The sequence below is a fragment of the Agelaius phoeniceus genome, chromosome 34 (genome assembly GCF_051311805.1).
Source record: "Agelaius phoeniceus isolate bAgePho1 chromosome 34, bAgePho1.hap1, whole genome shotgun sequence".
Classification (NCBI taxonomy): domain Eukaryota; kingdom Metazoa; phylum Chordata; class Aves; order Passeriformes; family Icteridae; genus Agelaius; species Agelaius phoeniceus.
The window spans coordinates 3,465,890-3,490,610 of record NC_135298.1 but is presented as its reverse complement, the minus strand read 5'-3'; the positions used below and the strand labels follow the sequence as shown (position 1 = coordinate 3,490,610).

Genomic DNA, 24,721 nt, shown 5'->3' with positions numbered 1-24,721 from the left:
GCGACGGCCAAAGTCCCGCTGTGCTGCCCCCGGCCGGCGACCACGGCGACATCGCCAACCCGCCCGGGCCCCCGGGCTGCCCCGAGACCTCTCTGGCGTCCACGGGCGACGAGCAAGCCCCGCCGATGGCCCCGATGGTGCCGATGGCCCCGCCGATGGCCCCGCCGGTGGCCCCGCCGATGGCCCCGATGGTGCCGATGGCCCCGCCGATGGCCCCGCCGATGGCCCCGCCGATGGCCCCGCCGATGGCCCCGCCGATGGCCCCGCCGATGGCCCCGCGGCCGCCGCTCTGTCCGGCCGGGCCGTGCCCGGGCCGTGCCCCGCGAGCTCCGCTAGGCGGCGCCCCCGCCCCCGCGCTGAGGGGCCGCTGCCGCTTCCCGCCCTTCGCGCCCGCCCTCAGCGGCCGCCGGCAGTTGGGGCCGCTCCGCCCGCCCTTTTATCGGAGCCATGGAGAAGGAAAACCGCTTTAAATTGTTCATGCCGCCGCGCCTGAGCGCTGGGCAGGTGTCTGCGGGCAGATCCCAGGTGAGCGCTCGGCCGCGGGGCCGCTGAGGGCGGCCCCAAAGCCCCCCTCCCCGGCCGCCCCTCGGGCTGTGCTGCTCTGGAGGCCGCGGCTGAGGAGGGGACGGGGGGAAAGCGCTGGGGCCCTTCCCCGGGGACACGGGGACAGTGCTGGGCCCGGGGAGTGCCCGGCAGAGCCCCGGGCTGGAGCACACACACACCTGCCCCTTGCCCCGGCACAGCCCCGGCCTGGAGCACACACACACCTGCCCCTTGCCCCGGCACAGCCCCGGCCTGGAGCACACACACACTTGCCCCTGCATGGGCCGAGACGGCTCCTGCCTACTCGTTTCTGGTATATGCACAGACATCTTCGGTTTGAATTTCAAAGACTTTTGTTGTTTTCTATCAAAACTGAAAGGAATCATCTTCTCGAGCATCCGCTCTGTGCTGTAAGTCCGTGTTTGATGTGGGTAATTGAGCCCAGAGAGCGAGCAGGGCTCTATCGCCGGCCGGGCTCTGTGTACAAATCACAAACGGGACGGGACTGCTGAGGAACTGCCTTGAGCTGTTTTCTTTTCCAGCATCAGTCTCATTACGTGGTGATGACAATGGGAAGATGTCAGCAGCTCACATCCCAGGCAGCAGACAAAGAACTTAATTTGACAACTTACTTTCAAAGTTTTTTGACCAATCACACAAAGCAAAAGCATATTGACAGTAGTTCTATCAACCACTGTAAGCACAGGTACCTTTGGTGCAAACAATGCTTGCCTTTTTTGAATACAATACCTGCTGCTTGTAAGCCTTAAAACACAATGCACAGAGCTCCATTATTAAGCTTAGAACTTCCTAATATCTCGCTAGATAAACTTCTCTGTAACTTAGGGAGTTATTCTAGACAAGCGTTAATACACAGACCATTGTTCTATTTGCCCTTACTTTTCTACTTTTTAAATAATTTTTCTGCTGACCTATCTCATGGCTACTGCTTGGCTCTAATCACAGTTCTACTGTCTCTGAGGCTGCCTTTTGCAGCTTTCCCAAACCGCTCTGATTTGATGGATTCCCACAGGCCCCACTCAGATGCTCGCACTGGTGTTGGTGTCTTGGTCTCACCAGATCAGGTGTGCAGTGAAAATGTTCTGTCCCCACACTGAGTTATGGGAATTCAACAAGTTATTTTTTCATGTCAAAGCTCCTTATGAAATATGTTGAGATTCAAATGGGACATTCTGACAGCAGATGAGTTAGCTGTTTACAGGATGAACTTCTGTGACTTAAAAAACCTTGTAAAAGGGTATTTTCATGCTGAAACATAATCAGATATAGTTTAGAAGTGCCCTTGGAAGCAAAGCAAGAAAGAAATATCAACTACTGGTCTTCAAAAAAGTAATTTGTCTCCTTGAGTCCTTTGCCATGCACCAGGGCCCAGACAGGCAGGAGCTGCTGAGTTCCCTGCATTGAAAGCTCCCCTTTGGCCACAGTCTATAAATCAAACTGCAGGACACCAACAGTTTGATCAACCACTGGGCAGGAAGAAGTGAGTTCCAAAGCCATTACCAATACCTTGGGCTTTGAAATTTGTAGGCAGTTGTTTTATTAATGACCAATTCTATTTTCACATCATCTGTAGGGATTTTTTATGGATTTTATAATTCTTCTTTACAAATCTACTCATAAGGAACTAATGTTTAAATTTGTGCAGGGTTTGAACAGATGCTCAGATGATGACTTTAAGCTGCCATTTGATGTGTCGAACCGTGGTGAAATCACTGATTCAGGTACGATTGGAATATTTGCCATGCACCTTCTTTAGATTTTTATATCTTGTCAAGGTTTAATTTTCATGAGTAGTCTCACAGTTTCATATCTGTAACTGTTAAATACAGTTTCACTGTTACTGTTTTTAGCAAGACATTGATCAAAATCTCTTCATGTTTCAGATACAATTTCACAGCAAGTGAAACTTTGCTCTGAAGTAGATGAAGAGGTCAGCTAAGTATCAACTCTGCACATCTAATTCCTTGGGGTCTTTTGAATTTGTTCCCAAACAGTGCCTAAAGCAAATTCAGTAGATATTTCAGGGCTAAAGGAAGTAGTTAAAAGGGAATAATGTTTTTTGTCTCCTGTTTAAAGCTGAATCACTTAGAGGAGATATTTGTGATTTAGTGAACACGCCTGGAAACAAATCTTTAAAAATTAAGGTGATTGCAGTATTGCTGTTGTTCTTTCTTTGTTTGAAGTGCCTGTGAAGTCCATGAGCTTTAATTAGAGTAAGATTTGAACACTTAAGTATCCTTGTGGAACTGGTTCTGAATATTCTGTTGAGGGGCAGAAGGGTTGAAGTCAGAGTATTCTTTGGAAAACTGAAGTAGATTATCCCCATTGCCTTGTCTGGCTTTGTTTTATCTGTAAAACAATGAATTCAGTGGTTTCCTCAAGCACTGGATTCTTTTGACAGTGTCTTTACCAGCAGATCTCTGCTTTAGCACAACTCAGTCCAGCTCATTTTTTTTGCAATAGCTTCTGTACTTTGCAGCTACAAAACACTCTTTGCTACCACAAAATAAAACCCATTTCTTGCACTCTCCCTGCTGATTTTCATATCCCTGACAACTTTTTAGACTTTTTTAATCCTAAGCTATTAAAGCACCATCAGGACTGGAACAAAACTGTGATGCAGCCAAAACAAGGATGGTGTTTGGGGGTGTTGTAAGTGAACCAAAGGGCCCTTTGGGCTCGTGTGTTGCTCTCCCTGCCTCGACCACTGGCCCAGCACTGCTTGTAGGACACTTTCAAGGTGTTCTAAGGGCACAAGGGTGGTGGTTTTCCTTCCTGCTCTGTGTGTGAGCAGAGAACTGCTGGGACACTTGGGTATTTGTAAATCCCGGGGTCCAGATGGGATCCATGCCAGGGTGAGGAGGGAGCTGGCAGATGAGCTTGCCAAGCCTCTCTCCATCATTTATCAAGAGTTGTGGCTCATTGGCGAGGTTGCAGATGATTGGACACTGGCCAGTGTGACACCCATTTACAAAAAAGGTAGGAAGGAGGATGCTGGTAATCACAGGCCAGTTAGCCTGGCCTCAGTGCCAGGTGAGATAATGGAGCAGTTCATACTGAGTGCTATCCCACAGCACTCACAGGATGGCCAGGCTATCAGACCCAGCCAGCGTGGCTCTACGAAGGGTGGGGCATGTCTGACCAACCTGGTCTCCTTCTGTGACCAGGTGACCGCCTGGTGCATGCAGGAAAGGCTGTGGATGTTGTGTATCTGGACTCCAGCAGGGCCTTTGGCACTGTCTCCCCCAGCACACTCCTGGAGAAGCTGCAGCCCATGGCTTGGACAGGAGCACTCTGTGCTGGGCTCAGAACTGGCTGCATGGCCGGGCCAGAGAGTGATGGTGAATGGTGCTGCATGCAGCTGGCAGCCAGGCACCAGTGCTGTCCCTCAGGGCTCTGTACTGGGACCAGTTCTGTTCAATGTTTTTATAGACGACGGGGATGAGGGCATCGAGTCCTTCATTAGTAAATTTGCAGAGGGCACTAAGCTGGGAGCTTGTGTTGATCTGTTGGAAGGAAGGAAGGAAGGAAGGAAGGAAGGAAGGAAGGAAGGAAGGAAGGAAGGAAGGAAGGAAGGAAGGAAGGAAGGAAGGAAGGAAGGAAGGAAGGAAGGAAGGAAGGAAGGAAGGAAGGAAGGAAGGAAGGAAGGAAGGAAGGAAGGAAGGAAGGAAGGAAGGAAGGAAGGAAGGAAGGAAGGAAGGAAGGAAGGAAGGAAGGAAGGAAGGAAGGAAGGAAGGAAGGAAGGAAGGAAGGAAGGAAGGAAGGAAGGAAGGAAGGAAGGAAGGAAGGAAGGAAGGAAGGAAGGAAGGAAGGAAGGAAGGAAGGAAGGAAGGAAGGAAGGAAGGAAGGAAGGAAGGAAGGAAGGAAGGAAGGAAGGAAGGAAGGAAGGAAGGAAGGAAGGAAGGAAGGAAGGAAGGAAGGAAGGAAGGAAGGAAGGAAGGAAGGAAGGAAGGAAGGAAGGAAGGAAGGAAGGAAGGAAGGAAGGAAGGAAGGAAGGAAGGAAGGAAGGAAGGAAGGAAGGAAGGAAGGAAGGAAGGAAGGAAGGAAGGAAGGAAGGAAGGAAGGAAGGAAGGAAGGAAGGAAGGAAGGAAGGAAGGAAGGAAGGAAGGAAGGCTCTGCAGAGAGACTTAGATCAGTTGGATGGATGGGCAGAGTGCAGCAGCATGAAGTTCAATAAGTCCAAGTGCTGAGTTCCACATTTTGGCCACAGAAATCCCCCACAACGTTCCAAGCTGGGGACAGTGTGGCTGGACAGTGTTGAGGCAGAAAGGGCCCTGGGGGTGCTGCTGACAGCCGGTTGAATATGAGCCAGCAATGTGCCCTGGTGGCCAAGAAGGCCAATGGCTCCTGGCCTGCATCAGGAATGGTGTGGGCAGCAGGAGCAGGGAGGTCATTCTGCCCCTGTGCTGGGCACTGGGGAGGCTGCACCTTGAGTGCTGGGTCCAGTTCTGGGCCCTCAGTTTAGGAAGGATGTTGAGGTGCTTGAGCACATCCAGAGGAGGGCAACAAGGCTGCTGAGGGGTTTGGAGCACAAGCCCTGTGAGGAACGTTGGAAGGAGCTGGGCTTGTTTAGCCTGGAGAAGAGGAGGCTTAGGGGTGACCTTATTGCTCTCTCCAACTGCCTGAAGGGAGGTTGTAGCCAGGTGGGGTCGGTCTCTTCCACCGGGCAGCACTGACAGAACCAGAGGACACAGGCTACAGCAGGGGAGGGATAGGTTGGATATTTGGAGGAAATTTTTCACCAAAAGAATAATGAAGCACTGGAATGCTCTTCCCAGGGAGGTGGTAGAATCACCATCTCTGGATGTGTTTATAAAAAGACTGGACATGGCACTTGGTGCTATAGCCCAGGTGTTGGGGCAGAGGTTGGACTCGATGATCTGAGAGGTCTCTTCCAACCTCATTATTCTGTGACTCTGTCATTCTGTGTGTGTTCATGGCAAGATCACAGGTACTCTTGGGCAAAGTCTCTGAAGCTGCTTTTACTTAACTCAGCAGTGTCTGTCAGAAGGAGAGGACAGAAATGGTGTGAAGAACCTGCTAGAAGGAATTTTGGCTTCACTGATAATTCTGACAAAACTTTTATTGATTTTGGTGGACTGCAGTTATCCATGTCTTTAAGCCCATCTATTTGGTGATGTCTGAAGGGGGTTTGGGATATTTCATTGTATTTGTTTCTCCTGTGTGCTCTGTAATGCCTTTTGATACATACATAGAGGATGCACAAAGATTTGTGCATCCTGTGCATAAACTTGGGCTCCTGATCATATATCAACTTATATCACCATCTGTAGAAAAATATTACTCTTGTGATGTTTCTAAGAGATAAATACATTATCTACAACAGTATGAATTAGATATTATGTACTATTAATTAGATAGTATTTGAGATTAAATTGTGGAACCTGTTTCAATAGAATACAGAAACAATGAATGAATTGTTCTCAAAACTCTACAAAGAGGCTGAGAAGATCAAGCAGTGGAAACTGACTGTGGAAACTGAATTAAACCAGAAAGAAAGAAAGCTCCAGGAAAATAAAAAGACTATTGAAGCACAGAATAAAGCCATTGAAGAATTGCAGGCCAGTATTGTATAGTATACATTAAATATACAAAGTTAAGTGCTTCCTGATTTAGTATGACACTATTATTGATACAATTAAATCTTAAAGACTGTTGCAGTTTGGTTTGTGCCTTGAGAAAATGATTATTTTGAGAAGTTGCAGGCACCTGTCCTGTGTGAGTGTTTGTCTGAAGAATATACCTGTAAGTGTCTCATTTGCTGGTAAATTATTGTTCATTAATTATTGCATCTTTTATGCAAAAGATGACTCAGCATGTAATATCAGATAAAACAGACTGCTGTCTACTGATGCCCCAAATTACTTTTTCATGAGGGATTTGAGAAGTCAAAGTGCATTTCTAATCTATTTTTCAATAACAGTGTCTTTTTGCATTTGTTCCCTATGAAATTAGTTTGAAAATGAAAAACTCCATTTGAAACTGGAAGATGAGATATGTGAAAATAAAGATCTCTTGAAAGAGTAAGTAATAGAACCAAGTATATATTCTTGTGGTGGAAAGAATCAGTTTCCATGTGGGCAGTTTTATGTAGCTGTTAAATTTTGAAGGTCATTTCCATTGTTACTCCTTAGGCACACAAAGTACTGTGCACTCCTGTGCAAACAGGATATTTTTTCCCTCCTTTAGAGCTGCTGCTTCGAGGCATCTGTGTAATCTGCTCAAGGAAACCTGCACTCGCTTCACAGAGAAGACCAGCAATTGTAAATGCTTTTTTAGCTTTTATTGATCACAGTAAATGTACTTCTAGCTTGCTCTAAATTCACAAACAGAAGAAAGAAGAAGAAATTTCTCGTGCTGTTCAGAGAAGTTCTCCAGTTGGGATCGACTGGATGTGGCTCTCAGAGTGAAAAGTGAATTTTAAGTGGCTCACAAAATTGGAAGTGAAGCCCCAGGTCTAACAGACTTTTGGTGTGTAATGCTGAATGCAGAGGGCTTTTGAAGCCAGTGAAATTGTTTGCTGAAAGGTGCCAGCCTGGGAGCTCTTTGGGTGCCCAAACAGTGACCCAGGGTTGAGGCCGTGCCCACAGCCCTGACTGGCCCTGGCAGCTGCTCCAGAGCAGGGCAGGGCTCCTCAAGGCTGCTCAGCCCATTGAAGGTTTGCAGGGCCATCCACACACTGGGAATATATTAAGACAGAAGAAGTGACCCTTCATGCCTGTTTTTAGGCAGTAGAATCTACTCTAAATTCCCAGCACTCTCTAACAAATTTCCAGAGCTGACCTTTCCTGTTTTCAGCCATCACACATTTATGGGGAGAAAAGGTCTTAACCCCAAGGTATAATGAGTAACTGGAATTCTTCTCATGAAACTGAACAAGCCAAGACAGTTGGATAACTTAATGAAGTTTAAATTCTTGAGGTTTTAAAATATGTTCTTGATTGGAAGTTCTACTGTATATGCAATTTAGAATTGTTATTCTAATCATTAGAATTTTACTAACTTGATCGTGGGTACTTAAGAAGTGTCGATTTCTTTTTAGCCTTAATTCTAGAAACACTTGTATATAGATGGACTGTTCTTTTTTGATAGCTGTTTCTTTTACTGTTCTCTTTTTAATTGTTTTCTTAGGAAAAAAATAATATCAATTACAAAAGTGGAAGAAGGAAAATATGGACATGGAGTGTTGCAATTTTCTAATGACAGCTCTGTGGTTATAGGTATCTGCTGATAGGAAGAAATTCAGTGCTAAACCCTAGATTACAGTTTAGAAATACTAACAGTCTTGATACATTATTATTCAACAGCATTAATGCTATAATAATTAATATGGTCACATCAACTGATCCAGAATTACATTTTTCACAGAAAAAAGTATCTTAGGAAGGAAATTTAAAAGCTGAGCTTGCTTAATGTTTCAATGAACTACACATTTTCCCTAGATTCTGTAACTTTTGGCACCATGTTTCATAAGGACTTATTTAATAAGAGTGGAGCTGATAATTCCTTTTTTAATTCATTTTGCTGATTAAGTATAATGACTTGGACAGCTGGCATTCTTGTTCAAAAGAAAAACTTTCTCATATGTTCTTGCTTTGATAGATGAACAGGAAAAGGCAGAAACAATACAATTGTATGAGGAACTTCATAGCAACATAGAAGTAAGTGACCGAGCTTGATGAAAGGAATGTGAGTTATGTGAGCTGAGCTGAGTTCCATGTTTATGTTGGGATACTGTTTGTATCCATCATGTGTGGGTATCATGTCATGTGTGATGCAGGAAGTTGGGTTTTCAATCCCTTTTCAAGAATGATTTTTGTGTTCCATAAAACACATTCAATGGAGAAAGTGCAGCAGTGTGTGGGATGTGGATCCCTGTGATCTGTGGGATGGGTGCTTAGTGCTGGGTCACTGCCACAACTTCTGGCTTCTTTCTGGGCTCTGTTTCACCCACCTGCTGGTTCCTCAGAATGGCTGAGGTGGGCAGCAGCCCCTGGAGAAGTTCCAGGGTTTCCAGTATTGAACTTCAGATATTAAATTTTGTTTTTAGAGAATGACAGCGGCATTTGAAGAGCTTCGTGTGCAAACAGAGAACGACAGATCGGAAATGAGTTTCAAATGTGAGAATTCAGTTTATTGTGTTTATGCAGCTGGCTCAATTTTGTACTTCATAGCTTGTGTTCCACATGCAGGGCCAGGGCAGACAGATGTGAAGGGCTGGAATGGTGAGCAGGTCACCCTGAGACACTGGGACCCTTCTTTTATTCATGCAGCCTTTGTTCACTGCCTGGCCCCTTCTGTTGCTGTTCCACTGGGCCAAATTTGGAACTTTATTTTTCAAACTGTCACTCAACATTGAAGTTTTGTCTGTGAAGTACAGTCTAGAGATCAATACTTATTTCACATAGTTGGTTTATTTAGATGATAATGCACTAGTGTATAGCTACAGAAACTTTAGCTAAATGCTCTCTCTCTGTATGTATAGCCTGGTGTGTTCCTGTTTCATTTTCACATGCTCTTTTCTGTTTGTATTTTGATTATAAAATCAAACATTGCCTCAACAATTACTCTTGGGAAACAAATGGTACAGCTGTACAATTCCAAGCAATCTTAAAGTGGAAGTTGTATTGAACTTGGAGTATATTTCAGCTAGAATGTTAACTGTGGATGTTTACTGTATCTCAAAAGTAAAAGAAGAAGCAGAAAAAGTGGACAAGTTTGAAAAAGAATGCAAACTGGAAGTCAGTCAAAAGGAAAAGCAGGTTTGCTCATTTTACCATCTCATATGTAGAGCTTTGTTTGTGACTAAAGGGGCAATGCAAGAACCAAGAAGTGTTTCTGGGTATTAGTAAAAAAGACAAAATAACATCTGACGCTGCATTTAAGTCAAATTCTGCTAAGTTTAGTGATCTTTCAGTACCTTTAGTCTACTGGAATTTATGGTTTGATTTTGAATTGGAGAACTTTTTTCTTTAGAATAATGTGACTTGATCAATATTTGGCTAAGATTATATCTAGCCAAATATTTTCTATCTGTCTGTCTGTCTGTCTGTCTATCTATCTATCTATCTATCTATCTAATCTAACTTGAATGACAGCAAAATGTCTGCTTATCATACCTGGGGTACAAATGAAAATTAACATCTGTCCCTTTTCCAGACTTCATGATGATATTTCTTGCATTTTTCTAGATTTCAGCTCTCACCATAGAGAGAGATGAAAAAGATGATGTCATAAAAGACATCAAGGCTCAGCTGCAGACGTCACAAAATAAGATTGCTGACTTAATGGAAGCAAAATGTAAGAGTTCTGCCTGCTGTGTTTAAATGTAATTGTTTATAGAATTTAAATGTAATTGTTTATGATTGTTTATTTATGAGATGTAATTGTTTATAGAAGCATAGGAAACAGGGTCATGATGGTTTTATTCTGTTGCTGGTTGGCAGCAGAATTTTGGGGCCTTGAAGGCCTTGTTTTTGTTTGGAGCAGGAGCTGCTCCTGTGGGAGCAGGACTGGCAGGGTCATTTTTAGGGTGAGTCAAGCACTGAGAGCTTTGGAAGATTGCAAGGGGAAAATATGTTGCTTCAGTTTTGCAAATTTACAGTCAGGCAGATGTCACTGAGGAAACTTACTTTTCAGAACTTGATTTTCAATATTTTTAAGCCATCTATATTCAAATTTTATCCATTATTTTATAGTATATGATGTCAGTACCATTGGTCTTTGTTAGATTCTTTAAATGTATGTAATTTTCCATTTTTAGCAGTACTTTTTAGTAAATATCCTATTTTTAAAAATATTAACATCTTTTTTTCTTTAGTGCATAATGAAGAAATGTTAACGGAATCCCAGGTCAGTAAAGAACATTTGAGGACAGAGCTGGAAGAGGCTAAAATGTCATTGCAAAAGGCAGAGGTACCCCTTGCTTATAGTTTTACAGTAGAAATAGGCTAGAGGAGTATTTGCATAAATAATTATGGATACTTTAGACATGAAACAGCTGTAGCTGTTTGTTGCAAAACATGTTTAGAAATGATATCATGTCTTGAAGGTTACTCAAAAGAACTTGGAAACTGAGCTCCAGACTAGAGTGAAAACGTTAATTCAGGTTACTGGAGAAAAGGAAGAGCAGGAGGAAGAATGTAAAAAAATGAAGGCTTTGCTTGCAGCCCTGACAGAGGAGTTTGAGACTTCTGTTGCCAATTTGAAAAGCTTGCTGCAAGAAGAGCAAAATAGGTAAATTAATGAGTTTCAATTCCAAGAGTGATCTTACAGGTTGCAGTCTATGACAAAATCAAGAACAATTGGAAATGAAGCTGAAATTTGGAGGTTTTTTCCACACAGTGGTCTAAATGCAGAGAATTGAATGTAAATTTTTTTGTTGGTGATAGTTGATACTGGTCTATAAAAAGTAAATTTTTGCCCCCTCCAACTTTCATAACTCTGTCTTTAAGAAATAGAGATTTCTGTAGGTATATATTTGTTTACTTTTATGTCTGCTGTTCTGAGGTTGTAAAAGTGTAATTTGATATGTGCTGCAGGCAGATAGATCATCTGCCTGTTGAAAGGTAAATGTTCTTAAAGTGCTTGTGCTAAGACTTTGTCTTATTGTCCTTGAAGTTTCAAATGCAGTGAGTGCTTTGTACCCTACATTTGGGGTTTTTAATTTACCATTTTCTTAGATTAAAGAAATATGAAGATGATTCAAAGCTGCTTACCTTGGAGCTCCAAAAGAAATCTGCTGAACTGGGTAAGGCTTGTAGAAAGGCAGAAAATGAGCCAGGCAGTAATAAAAATGCTTTCTGCTGTTGTCTGGAAATGGACTGTCTCTAGTAGGTGGAGAAATGATTTTACAGTACCTGTACCTATCAGGAATGCCTGAATTTATTTTGACTCAGCTGATCCCTTTTCTTTGGGGGTCATTGGTACTGGCAGCAGCCAAAGGGCAGTGCTGTGCAGAGCTCCAATAGTGAGACCATTCCTGCATGAATTCTTCTGGAGGTAATTTTGGTTTCCAGCTAAGAGCAGCAGCACTGCAGGTGCCAGGAGTGACTTCTGTAGCAGAGATAAAACCCTCCCATTGAGGTTTCTGGGACCCTCCCCGTGCTGGAAGTGGAATGATGCTGGCAGGGTTTGTCTTTAAATATCATAAATGTGATATCCTGTGCTTTCTAGGGATGTGCTCCTTAGTCCCCAGAGTGAGAGCTCTGCCTTGCTGCTGAGAACTTGCAAAAAATACCAGCACTGTCAATGTGCACATAGAAACCATTGGGAAGTCAGTAACAACTGGTTTCCTTTCTCAGCAGATCCATGTGGTACCTTCAGCAGTTCAGATTTTTTTCTGGAACAATGCAGGTGCATCAATACTTGCAGAATACTCTAGTCTAACAGTCCATGGTTTATTTGAAGCTATAATTGTGGAAAACATAGAAAGGCTCTAAATTTTATTTAAGATAAATATTTAGTTTCTCTTCAGATAGAGATTTGCTAATGTCTGAATCATTTTTTCAAGTCTACATTTAGATTAAGTCATAAATTAACTTTTCAGCTTCTTAACTTAATCCAACAAGTTTTGAGAACTGGGTATTGCAAAGGGGTAAATGTTTTATACTGCCTGCTAAATATGAAAAATCATTTCTGTTCCATTAATTTTACATTCCATGTGCTGTAGAAGCGATGACTAAAGTAAAATGTGATAAAGAAGTGCACCTTGAAGAGCTGTCAGAAACTCTGGTAAATATTCATTTTATTAATCTCATGGTATTTGCTCTTCATATGAAATTCCTCTTGCTTTGTAAGTATCTTAAATGTCATAAATAAACACCATCTAGTCTACCTTAACATTTCTACTAAACTTTCTCACACACAATTTCAGTGTTTTCTTTGAAGAACTTTTTTATTGCCACTATTTTTCTTGTCTCCTGTGCTTTTGGTTTTTCTTGTCTCCCATGTTTTTGGTTTTCCTTCTCAAGGTTTTTGGTTATTTCCTTCTTTGTTCATGCCCATTCAAATGCCACTCCCTGTGGATATAAAGTTTTCCCATTTGTTCTTCCTTACAGGCAGGTAATTAGCTCTGGCCTTTGTGAACCCTGCTGTACTGTGACACAGGCCCATTTTCTGTCACAGGAGTCTCAGCTATATGAAATACACTCTTAACAGAGGTTTCTTTTCATTATGATTTTAGATTTACAAGCCTAACAAGAATCCATATCAACTCAAGTTAAGATAGTGGGAAATCAGGTGTGCATTTCACTGTGTTTGCTTGTTGTTCTAATCTGTGCATTGAGTGTTCTGAACTGAGTTTCACTCATTTTCTAAAATGGGCAAATTGGAAGACTTTTATTGAAGAAGAGTCTTGAGGCTACTGTAGAAAATATGCAGAGAGAGAAAAATGTGGAGAGAGCAATGAAAATGCTCTCCAGATGAGAGAGGTCTGAAGTAGGGCAATAGTAACATGTTTTTAGAAATAGTGAAGTTACACATCATGACTTGTACACAAGTTTATGAATAAGGAACAGCACCCAGAGCAGTGTCCCACCCTAATTTTGCAGCCCAGGTAATTAAACTCACAGCAGGGGACAGACATGAACAGCACTGGTGTCACAGTTCACTGTCTCACAGCACTTCCAGATCCCAGCAGAGACTGGAAAGATCCAACCTGGATAATCCATGCCATGGATGTTGTTGGGTTCTTCTGAAAGCCTTGTGCTCTTAGTTCATGTCTGATAACCTCCAGCAGCTGGAGTTTGCACATGGATACTCAAAACTCTTCCTTTTCATTTTGCAGAAAGAATTCCAGGATTTGAAAGCACAGCTGACAAGTACAGCTGAGAAGGAACAAGATTATTTAAAGCAGCTTGTGACTCTGAAAACAGATCTTGAACAAGAGGCGTATGACCATTTTGAAAATATAATATTTAATTAGTTTTGGTGGAGCTGCTTTAATCCACAGTGAAATGAACTAGGATTGTTTTCTAATGAAACTTTTGAACCACATATATGTCATTAATTCTAGACTTACATTTCTAAATTCCACGTTCTCTATTTGTATGTATTCTATGGCATATGTAGTTGTTCCATATCTCTTTGACTTATTTAACAAGAAGAGAAAGTTTCTGAATTCATGGTTAATCTTGCTTTGAACTACATCATCTTCACTAACCATGAGATTTATATAAAAGTTGACTCTGATTTTCTTTCCTTCTTCTGTCACCTTTTGACATCTCTCTGACTCTGCTGCAAAGCTTATATTTGTAGATAAAGGCCTGGACTTCTTTCAGCATGGAATAAGACTTGATAATGGGTATGTTTAATTTAAAAGGAGATTTCAAAAGGCATCTTCTTATTCCTCTTGGCCATTTGTTTGAAATTAGGTTAAGGAATGAACAACTAACAGTGTATCTCAGTAAGCTTTCACTAGAGAAAGAACAAACAGCACAAGAGAAAAATGCTGTGGCTGCAGAAGTCAAGAAACTGCAAGAACAACAAGAGGCAAGTTGTAAACTTCCAGGTTTCATGAAAGGACAATACTCAATTTGACAAATTACTCAGTTTTAGAAATTAGATGATGAGCTGCAACATGACTTGGGTCTGTAGAGTACCTGAGCTGTTTGCTGTGTTTGAGTTGGAAAGGAAGTGTATTTACACTTGTGAGCAAGGCAGGTCAGTGTGCTTTGGATGTCTTTGAATTTTTTAAGAAGTCACTTTGAATTTTATTTCTTTGCTGACACATGGGTCTTTATTTAGGATAGTAAGAAAAAAGAAGAAAATACAAAGCAGTTAGTTGAAAATCTAGAAGAGGCAAATAGCCAGCTAAGGCAAGTAAAAACAAATATTAAGAACTGATATTGTGAAAGGAAGTAGACTCAAATAGTTGTGTTCAAATGCTGCTTTCTGGGATTTTTTTGATTAATATTTTTTCTAGATTATATAGCTAAAGAGAAACTATTGAGAATTGCTGTTGGCCAAGTAGAAATTTTCTCAGATCAGAAATACCAATTGCTGCAGGAACAGTGTTTGCCATCATTTTGTGTTACATAGTAGGAGCTGTCTTGTTGTGCATTAGACACCTCAGGTGAGAAGGCAATGAAAATGGAAGGTGAAGGTCATGGATTAAATGTGACAAGGCAAAACTGGGTAAGAGTTACTCTCTGTATCACCAGTTCAATAGACAGGCAGCTCCCATGTTTCACAGCTGCATTGCAATAGTCCAGGTGAGGATGGATTTTCCTTGGCTTAGCTGGAACATCTTTTCCTACTTCAAAAAAGTATGGACAGTTCACACATTGACTTACTGGGCATGCTGCTGCATTTTAAGAACATTTTCATTGTGCAGCTTATGAAGTTCCCATCAGCATTAGCAGCTCTTTTTCGAAAATAAAAGAAGGGTTTCTTAGAAGTACTGAAAATAAGTTAAAGGCAAGAAGGAAATATTTACTAATGCTTGTTAATTTGGCACTTAGAAATGAACTGGAGTCTTGGAAGGAGAAAATGGCAAAGACAGGTGAAGAGATGAGAAGTACACTGGATGAAAGAGAAGAAAATGTATGTCCTGTGTCATGAAAATATCTTACAGAACCTGTAGGAGAGCATTAAATGTAAAATCTGTGTTGGGATTTTTCTGCAAAGCTCTGCCTGGGGGATGTGATCTCTGCCAGAGGTTTCTTCTCTCTCAGCTGCTGCCAGCTGTGCCATTGTGTGTGCCCATGCTGAGCCCTGGTATTTCAAAAGACAAGCACAGTCACGGGGATCTTCACTCTTTGCTGCAAGTTTCATATTAAAGATTTGGTTCTTTTCAGGCAAACAGAGAACCTGCTTTTCTGATTTTTCATATACCCACACAGTGAGGGATGGGCTCTGGATTAGCTTTTTATATGTAGTGTGAGTTTTAGCTTAAATAGATTCAAACATTTCTACTTTTCTTTCTATTGGTTCAAAGCAACCTGGGGCTTTTAGCAAATTTCAAAATTTCATGGTAACAGTCAAAGATTTACAATTGTCATTTCAGGTTAAGAGTACTGAAAATGAAATTTCAAGAAAGGAAAAACCATTGAAGATTCTAGAAAATAATTGGGACAATTTATTTTTTCATGGATGTAGGGAACTTCCTACAAGTGTATTTTTAAATTGTGAAGATATTGGGTTTTTTTTTCTTCTTCTTTCTTAAGTCTCTAACAACTAAGGAACTGGTTCACTGCTATTCATTAACATCTTGTGGTACTTTATGGCTAAAACTCTGATTATTCTAACATGTCAGCTGGTGTTGCAGTCCCATTGGAACAAACCAGACTGGTGCAAGTGCAGGTTTGAGAACATTTACAGGAATTGCTCACATAGGGAGTCATTTGTAGAACTTACTAATGAATGTCTGAAATCTCTCTTTCAGATGAACAATTTAAAGAAGCAGGTGGAAAATAAAACCAAATGCATTGAAGAGTTGCAGCAGGAGGTGGGTAGAGATTTTCATTTCACAAATACATAAACACATTATATTTTGGGTTGCCTTTTCAGCAGGTTTGTGTCTGCTGTGATATCTTTAGATACACCTATGTAATTTAAAAATTCTCCTTTCTTATCCTAACCCTGAGCAAATTAGGGAGTCATCTCAGGAATCACTTGATTTGTTAAATGTGCCTTAATTTGAAAAGAGCAATTACAAAAATAATATCTTTAATGAACTTCTACTCTTTTTCATTTAGTGCATAGTGTTATTTTTGTACTTGTAATAAGTTTCTCAGTTACCACTTGTAGAAAATAATTCTGCACAGGCACAAACTGTAGTAACTTCACTGTAAAAATAAAGAACTTGTATTTTTTGTCATGACATCTTCACACCTTCTGTCAGCAGCATCTTAGTTGTAATTCCCATTCTGCACCTCATTTGTTATTCCCTGCTCTTGCTCAGGAGGAGCCTTTCTTAAGGTCATGAAGAAACAGTAATTATCACAGAAATGAGTTGAACATTCATTTGTTTGAAGAATTGTTCTGGAACCTGAGCTGCACAACAGAGAGTTATTTGCCTGATGAAAGCTGGAATTTCTTGATGCAGTTAAACCATTACATAATTCTATTTACTTATTAAGGTACAGTGCTTGTTTTGTTTTATTTCAACAGAATAAGGTGCTGAAAAAGAAACTTACTGCAGAAAGCAAGAAAAGCAATATTTATGAAGGGAAGGTAGGTTTAAATAACATCATGTAGAAGATGAGGTGAGTGTTTTTAAGTGCCACTGTAAGTAATGATAATACTTGTTCAATACGTTCTGAGCTGCTTTGGGATCTGGGATACAGACTTTGCAGGAATGAGCTCACAGTTTTTAGAAGATGCTTCCATTTTTAATCATTGGGCACTGACTGTTGGACATTTAAGAGATGGATTCACATTGCAATTAATGATGTTTCTAATCTGTTCCTTTTTTTTGTTCTTTTGTTGATAGTGGACTGAACAGGGTTCAGCAACCTCATTGTAACAGAAAAGCATTTAAAAGACATATACATATATGTATATATATATATTACTTTTTTAAGGCTGTTCTTTAAATGTGCTCTGCAGTGGCAATCCCTCTGATGGGAATATTGTGTCCAGCTTTGGGTACTGCACTTGAAGAAAAGTGGACTTTTTTGAGGATATTCATATGATAAACTTAAAAGGAAAAACTGTAATCAAGATGCACAGCTGGGAGAAAAATGTACCATAAAAGCTGTGAAAATCTGATACAGATTTACAAGAGAGGGAATCAAATCTCCATCTGTATTTGTTTTTTTCTGAGGCATTCACAGCATTTAGGGTGACTGCTTAGGACAGTCTTCCCCACTGGGCTGTTGCCATTCTTTCTTTGAGTATTTTCCAACTCACTTCAGGCCAAAGTTCAACTCTTTATTAAAACAAAAGCTGAACTTTTAAATAGGAAACACTTTAATCATATACCTGAACAGTAACAGTGTGTTTGTGCTCAAAAGCAAGAGGTAAGAAAAAATCATTAACACAGTAATTCCTAAACAAATAACAGCAGCAATTCTGCATTCTCAAAAGGTGAATAAATTGCAGTTAGAGATGGAAAATATGAACAAGCAACATAAGGAAGCAGTTGACATCTATCAAAAAGACATAGAAACAAGAAAAGGAAATGAAAATAAACTTCGTGAAGAGGTAAGAGGTGTTAATTTTTACTGCAATTTAATTTTTTTAATTTAAAATGTTTTTATGAAGCTTTTTTGGCCAGAGTCCTTGCTCTTCCATTTCAGACATGAATGGAATTTGTGTATACCTGTGAGCAAAGCTTCAGTACATGAGGTGCTTAGGCTGACGTATTTGAGAATGTCTTTGAAAATAAGAACTCCATTAAAACTTCTTGCTTTCAAGATATAGTTCAAAGAAATTCCACCCTTGGTATAAAGTCAGCATAGTTAAATTAGATTATAACTTCTCCCATATTAGTATTTTTCTGCCCACACTTTTTTTTTGATGGCAATGCTAAGAAATGTTAGGGCAGAGTGCTTGAAATGGCCTTTTGGTTTGAAGTGAACTTGCCTGCCATGGCTGTACCTTTGATCCTGCCCATTTTAACAATCTGCAGAAAAGATGAGGGATTTGAAAGGGATCTTAAAAGTAAATAAAGCCCAAGTGGGACTGCAAACTTTGCACCCACAGGGGAAAGAAGAAATTAAGATTTAAAAGAAATACATGGTTATGTTGATGAATGAAATGCAATTTATTACTGACAGGTAGAAAAGATGAGGTTGCTTTGTGATGAAACAGCAATGATACAGAGAGAAACTGATGCCAGATGTCAGCACAAGATAACTGAGATGATGGCACTGATGGAAAAGCACAAGGGAAGAGATTTTCCTGCTTGCTGTGGTTTGCAGTGTGTGATACCATGTTAACAGCATGTTTATAACTTGTGATACCACGTTCATGACCTTTCCAAAGCAGAAACAGGCCTGAATCTGGGAAAAGGAAGCTGAACACATGCTGGACTTTGCATCATCTAAAATCAAATTCATTTGAAGATTTTCAGAAGATTCCTATGGGCAGATAAATTCCATTCATCTAAACTTCTGGGATTTTTAGATTTTTTTCAGTTCAGGCTTCCTTTGATACCATCTGAGTGCAATATTTTTCAGTATCAGTTTAGGCTCTTTCTCTGAGATGCCTTAGTGACTGTCAGCAGTTTAGCCTGACACATTTTAGTTTTCCTTTCTGTTCCTCTATTTTGCAATATCTTTAGCAGATACATTAATAAAGATGGCACAGCTGGCTCTTAGTGCTGAGCACATATTGCTGCACAGAAATCAAGCACTCTCTGCCAGTCCACAAAATAATACTTGAATTGAGCATTTTCTGGTTTACAGTTTCTGCAGAAGCATCAATGAATCTTTTCTTTCTGAATCTTAAGAGCCTGGTTTGAAAGAAATGATGTTTTAAGACTGGATAACTCTATAATTGTAACATTTAGTCACATGTTTTGAGTTTGTTGTTGGTTTGGTTTTTTTAACCCAGAATGAATATGATAAAATGGTTGAAGAAAAAGATGCAGAGTTACAAGTCTATAAAATGAAACAGCAAAAGCAGTTCTCATCAGCAAGAGCACTGGTAAGGAGTACTTTCCAATGTTCAGTAATTCAGTGAAGGGGCTGATGTCCTTGTGGAGTGGTTTTATACTGGCTAAGGGCCAGGCACACACAACAAAAACATTCACTCATTTTTCTCTGCTGTAGTTGAGCAGAGGAGGGAAAAGAAAAATTCAAGTTGAGATAAGGATTAGGAGAAAAACACTTTGAGGGTAAAGCAGATTCAAACCTAAATAGCATCAAAAGTTTTATTATTAATAGAATTAAAAATGGGTAATGAGAATTAAAATAAACACCTTTAAAACACCTTTTTTCCCAATCCCTCCCTCTTGCCCACTGACAGCACAGAGAGACAAAAGATGTGATCTTCAGTCAGTTTGTGACTTCTAAAAATCTTTTTTCAGTTTGCTTAGAGAGTTTCTTTTTCCTGCTGTGCTCTGGGGTCTTTCCCACCAGAGACAGTTCTCTGGGAACTTTTCCAGTGTGGTTTTAATTTTTACCAGTAGCAGTCCCACCCAAGCTGCTGCAGCAGATCTTATTCTGGGCACTAAAAACTCCAAATGTTTCTAGAAATGAATTGGAGTAGCAGTGTGTTTGTGTCTGCTCTTGCAGATAGTGTGTCATGCTCTGACTTCCCACTTGGAATAGGAAACTTTTGTTTTAAATATTTCGATTGTGCCCTCTCAGCCCTGTTCTCCCAAGTGTTTTAAGGTCTTACCTTGAACATTTCTGATCAAGTTCCTGTTTCTTATAGTGCTTCAGTCTTTTTAAACAAGCTAAAGCAAAGCTTCAAGTATAGGGCTGAAAAGCAAATAGAATTCTCTTGTGTATCTAATGAGTGTCCCTGTTAATTACTGTCTCACTTGGGACTGTTTTCTTTTTTCTGGGCTGTGCATAGTTAACCCTGTCCTTTATTTAATGATTTGTAGGAAAATGAGCTGTCATGTTTGAAAAGTGAACTGGCCTCCCTTAAGGAACAACTGAAAGCAGAAATTGAAGAGAAGGTGGAGTTTTTTATTCACTGAGCAGTGGGGGTGAGAGGTGTGGCCTGGGCTTGTGCTGTGGGAGGAGTTGGATAAGAAATGAAACTGAACAGAAAAACAGGGACTTTTGAATGCTGGGGTTGTGCTAAACCTGGTCATATATTTGTGTGAACTTTGTAACAGTCTGTGATTATAGATTATATATAAATTAACAACAAAACAAAACTCTCCTTTATTTTAGTTAATTTTAACTAGCTAAAGCAAAAAAGTTCCCTAAACTGTAGGGGTTTTTCAGTGACTTTTGAATGCTGGGGTTGTGCTAAACCTGGTCCTATTTTTGTGTGAGCTTTGTAACAGTCTGTGATTATAGACTGTGCTCTGTAATTACACCAAGAAGATTTTTAACAACTAAATTCAAAGAAATATTTCCTTGCTGTCACATAACTCTTTTGTAGGAGAATCTTGTAAAAGAGCACTCTCGCAGTATGATTCCTGAAAGTGAAAAGAAACACAAGGTAACTTCAACTTTTTAATTGCTTTTAGAATTTGGTAGTGTTCATATGTGTAGAATCAATTGAAGTGCCATGATAATTTATTTGCATTCAACAAAAGACACTGGAATGCTTTGGACTTCAAACTTTTTAAAGAAAATAAAAATTTATGTTCCTGGGACTCCTAAACCTTGTATAGATCTATACAGTGAATCTACTCATGTAAAAATAGAAAGTCTCCAAATTATATTCCTAAAATTAAAAAGATAAAAATAAAAAATATCTCCTTCAGTGCAGGAAGTCCCTTGGGCAGTCCAACACTGAAGTTTTGTAACTCCTAACAGTGAATTTTTCTTGTTGCATTTTTCTGCCTGTATTTCTTACTTCTCTGTAGGTGATTTTTTTTCCCTGGGATAAGAAGGGATTTTAAAGGGTCCTACCATTCCATGGAGATATTAGACAGCAGTTTCTGGAAGGGCTCCCACTGTGTAATTTTTCTTGCTCAGTTGTTGATTTTTTTTATGTCTCTGGAATTGTTTTACTCAGTCTTAAAAGTGTCCATTTGTAAAGGCACTTTTCCTCTATGGAAGAGAACAAAGCTGATCTAGCTGTAAAAATGGTCAAAGTATCAAAGTAGTCCTGACTGCAGAACTTACCCTTCTTCCCTGTCAGGAGTTCACTTGTGGGTTTCATATTGGAGCAATGGAATCCAGCACCACTTTGATGTTATCTGTCTGAAAAAGGACTGCACTGGACCATTCAATGCTTCTCAGTTTAACTTCTAGTGAAAAGACGATTTTAAGTAACACCAATCTTGATATAGCTATCAATCTTTCTCTGAAAGCCTTTTCCTGCAGTTTTATTTGTTCCCATTTTCTTTGATGTTTGATATGGTCCACATGTAGTGGCTACAGTTCAGAATAACCTGAATTTCTGCAGATAAGCATGAAGAACTGAAATACAATGTGCCATGAACCTCAGCTCTTCCATAGCTTCCCCTTCATTCTCCTCATTTGGCAACAAAAATAATACAAAAAATGCTATTTCCACCCCACCCCACTTTGTTTGGGTCATTGCTTCATGTTTGGATGGAAAGAAAAGAGTTCCACCATTTCTCTCAGGTGAATTCTTGGACACTCAGACTGTAAACTGGCTCCTGAGTTTGGCTTTAGATTCCATTCTTACCCCATAAAATAAAATCTAAAAATAGAAACGTTTTCTTTCCCAGACATATGCTATAAAGACTCCTCCAATGGATAAAATGCACAGTGGAAGAAGCACAAACCTGCCTTCAGAGCAGAGCAGCAGGAAAAAGCAGAAAGTGCTTGTGCAGCTGGACACTCAGTCAGACAGCTCTGAGCACACTGACCTCCTGGTAAGAGTCAGAGAGCAAATCCTGTGCTGAGCACTTCTTTGTGCTCACTGCTGGCTCTGAGAATGAAAATAAACAGTTTGGGCTTCCACATTCAAGCCAATATTTATGTGTATATTTTTAATTGATTGGTTCTTTATGGAATTGTATGTACATAATTAACATTCTTTTTATTGAACTGTTTTGCCTCATAATGACATCTTATTTTTTATTTTTCATAGTTTAATATCCTTAGGGAGAAAGAAAAAGTAGTTTTTAATATAGTGTGAGTAGGTAACTTTTTATTTATTAGAGCATAGTCTCGGAAGAAGAAATGTTTAAAAATTTGTACAAAGATTGTCCACAAGCTTCACAATTACATTCCAGAGCACCAAAAAAGGTATGTTAGCCTTTCCTAAGATTAAAGCAAGCAGTTAATCAGATTGTTTACAGAAACTAAAGGATGGCTTTATTTTCCTTCCTGGACCCCAGCTCCATCCAGTGTGAAATCTCCAGGCTCTGCTCTGAAACTCAAAACCATGAGGAGAATGCGCGAGGCGGGCTGGGCTGCGCTCTCCAAAATGGACAGGAAAAGGAAAATTAAAGATGTTGTAAAGTTCTTTGCTTGAAATGCAGAAATACCCAGTGCCCTGGCATTGCTTGCAGGGTTGTTTTTCTCTCAGAGTTAGTGCTTTGTTGCATTTTTCTGTCATACTCAGTGTGTTCAATACTGTGTTCATTCCTTCACACATATGAACTTTATAGATCTATAACTGCAACCCCTGCAGAGCCTTTTCCACCTTCCCTCCCTTGTGCTTCAAAATGTTGGGACAAAAATTGGCCAATTTGAAATTTTGAAATAAATAGAACTGCATAGAAAGTTGTTTCAAAGCTATTTCTGGCATTAGAAATTCTGGTTTTAAAGTACTTCTGTTCTTTTAAATTTACTCCATTTTTCTTAACACATAAATCATAGTGGAAGAAATGTTGCTGTTCAATGTATGTTCTTTTACCTGAAGTCCTCTTGCTTTCTCCTGCATTTTAATGGCTGTTAGACCTGTCTTTTTAGACTGTTTTGTTTTCAGTATGTTAAAATGGTTCTGAAACTTCTAAAATTGCAGTAGAATTGCTTGTATTTAAAAAGATTTCAGCTTCACAAGGAGTAAAAGATGCACGTTATAAGATCGTGAAAACAATGTTCAGATGCCATTAAATTGTTTATCTGAAATATCAAGTATGGGACTATTTGTTATTGCTTTAAATATTTGAACACAGACAGAAATCACCCACCAGCCTTCCTAGGGACCAGCAGAAGTCCAAGGATAGATTAGAACATCTATTTCTGTATTAATCCTTGATTAATCTTGGTTTCACAACAACGACAAACCCTACTTCAGAGCCTAGACATAACAAGAAAACTACAAGTACATGTTAAAATATAATGCAAAATCAAAAATCCCAAATGCAGGTGAAGTGGGAAGCAAAACAGATTTGTTTTCTTCTTTTTGTGTAGTCTTAGGGTTAGGCCAGTAGTTTGGGTTCCTTATGTTGAGCTGTTGAGCAGCGATGTAAAGGAGATTTGTTATTGTATGTAGCTAACAAATATTGTGCAGAGATCTGGAAGAATCTGCTGTGCTTTCCCCATGAGCACTTGAAAGTGAAAAATGGAAGTTTGTACTGCCCACTTCTGGACTCAAACAGTAACTAATCAACTAGAGCCTTGGTATTTCCTAGGGACATGAATCCATGGGATATCACATAATTCTCCTGATCCCGTGAGTGTGTCCTGTGAGGTGCTGTGTAAATCACCTGAAAAAGTACAAAAATATTGCCAGCAACACTGCAGAAAGCTTGCAGGAAATGCAAACAGCAGGGAAGGGTGTAAAATCCCATCTGCCCGTTTCTGTGCCTGATTTTATTTATGGACTGAGGGTGCCCTGCTTGCTGCCATGGCCACAGTGCACAGCTCCATCTCTCCTGTCTCCTTCTCTGGCCTCAGGCCCAGTTCCTGGGAGCACCCCATGGGGGAGAATCCAGGCAGGGAAAGAGACAAAGAGCCCAAACTCCTGGGCTCAGACTCAGACAGGTCCATGGGGGAAGGAAAAGCTGTGCAAGGAAGCAAAACCAGGAATTCATTCCCTGCTTCCCACGGGCAGGTGGGTGTTCATCCGTGCCCAGGTGAGCAGGGCTCCAGCCCAGGCAATGGTGACCTGGGGACACAAATGCCATCACTGCCAGCATCCCCCCCTTTCTGCTTCTTCCCCCTCTTTCCAGACTGATTCTTCTTCCACATGGTCTGGGAATGCCCTGGGGTCAAGTCAGGTCACTGTCCCAGCTGCGTCTCTGCCCCTTTCTGGTGCTCCCCAAGCCCTCGCTGCCAGGGCAGGATGAGGAACAGGAAAGGCCTCGGCTCTGGGCAGGAACAAAACCCTCCTGGAACCTTCCCTCTGTTTCCAGGCCAAATCCAAGCCCTGCCCCAGAGAAGCCCCTGGAAGGAAGTTCAGTCTCCCCAGCCCAAAGCAGTCCCCAGTGCCCATCCCCAGCACCAGGCACTGCCTTCCCCAGGGCGTCTCCTCTAGGAAAGGGATGGCTCAGCGAGCACCAGGCCGATGGCGATTGCAGCTCGGGGGGAAAACAGGCGGGAGGGGATCCCTGCTTGGAGTTCCAGGGGTGCTTTATGGGCCAACACACCCGAGGGGTCCAGGCACCAAGAACCAAGAACAAAGCAGGGTCCAGGCT

At 40.7% G+C, this 24,721-nt stretch overlaps 1 protein-coding gene across 1 annotated transcript; it reads left to right on the top strand.

The window, feature by feature from the left end:
* Positions 1-439: 439 nt before the first annotated feature.
* Positions 440-23,300, top strand: LOC143696421 (synaptonemal complex protein 1-like). Its single transcript, XM_077192551.1, is given in 31 exon segments — positions 440-544; positions 2,199-2,285; positions 2,448-2,494; positions 5,982-6,146; positions 6,541-6,608; positions 6,775-6,848; positions 8,188-8,246; positions 8,636-8,705; positions 9,274-9,347; positions 9,777-9,885; positions 10,406-10,500; positions 10,637-10,821; positions 11,268-11,335; positions 12,257-12,337; positions 12,923-12,990; positions 12,993-13,016; positions 13,373-13,476; positions 13,959-14,076; positions 14,332-14,402; positions 15,048-15,129; positions 15,593-15,653; positions 15,969-16,033; positions 16,699-16,761; positions 17,617-17,733; positions 18,309-18,417; positions 19,085-19,179; positions 20,087-20,161; positions 20,596-20,655; positions 21,842-22,006; positions 22,296-22,384; positions 22,470-23,300. Coding segments are annotated over 31 exon segments (2,787 nt in total). The 5' UTR covers positions 440-447; the 3' UTR covers positions 22,612-23,300.
* Positions 23,301-24,721: the final 1,421 nt, after the last annotated feature.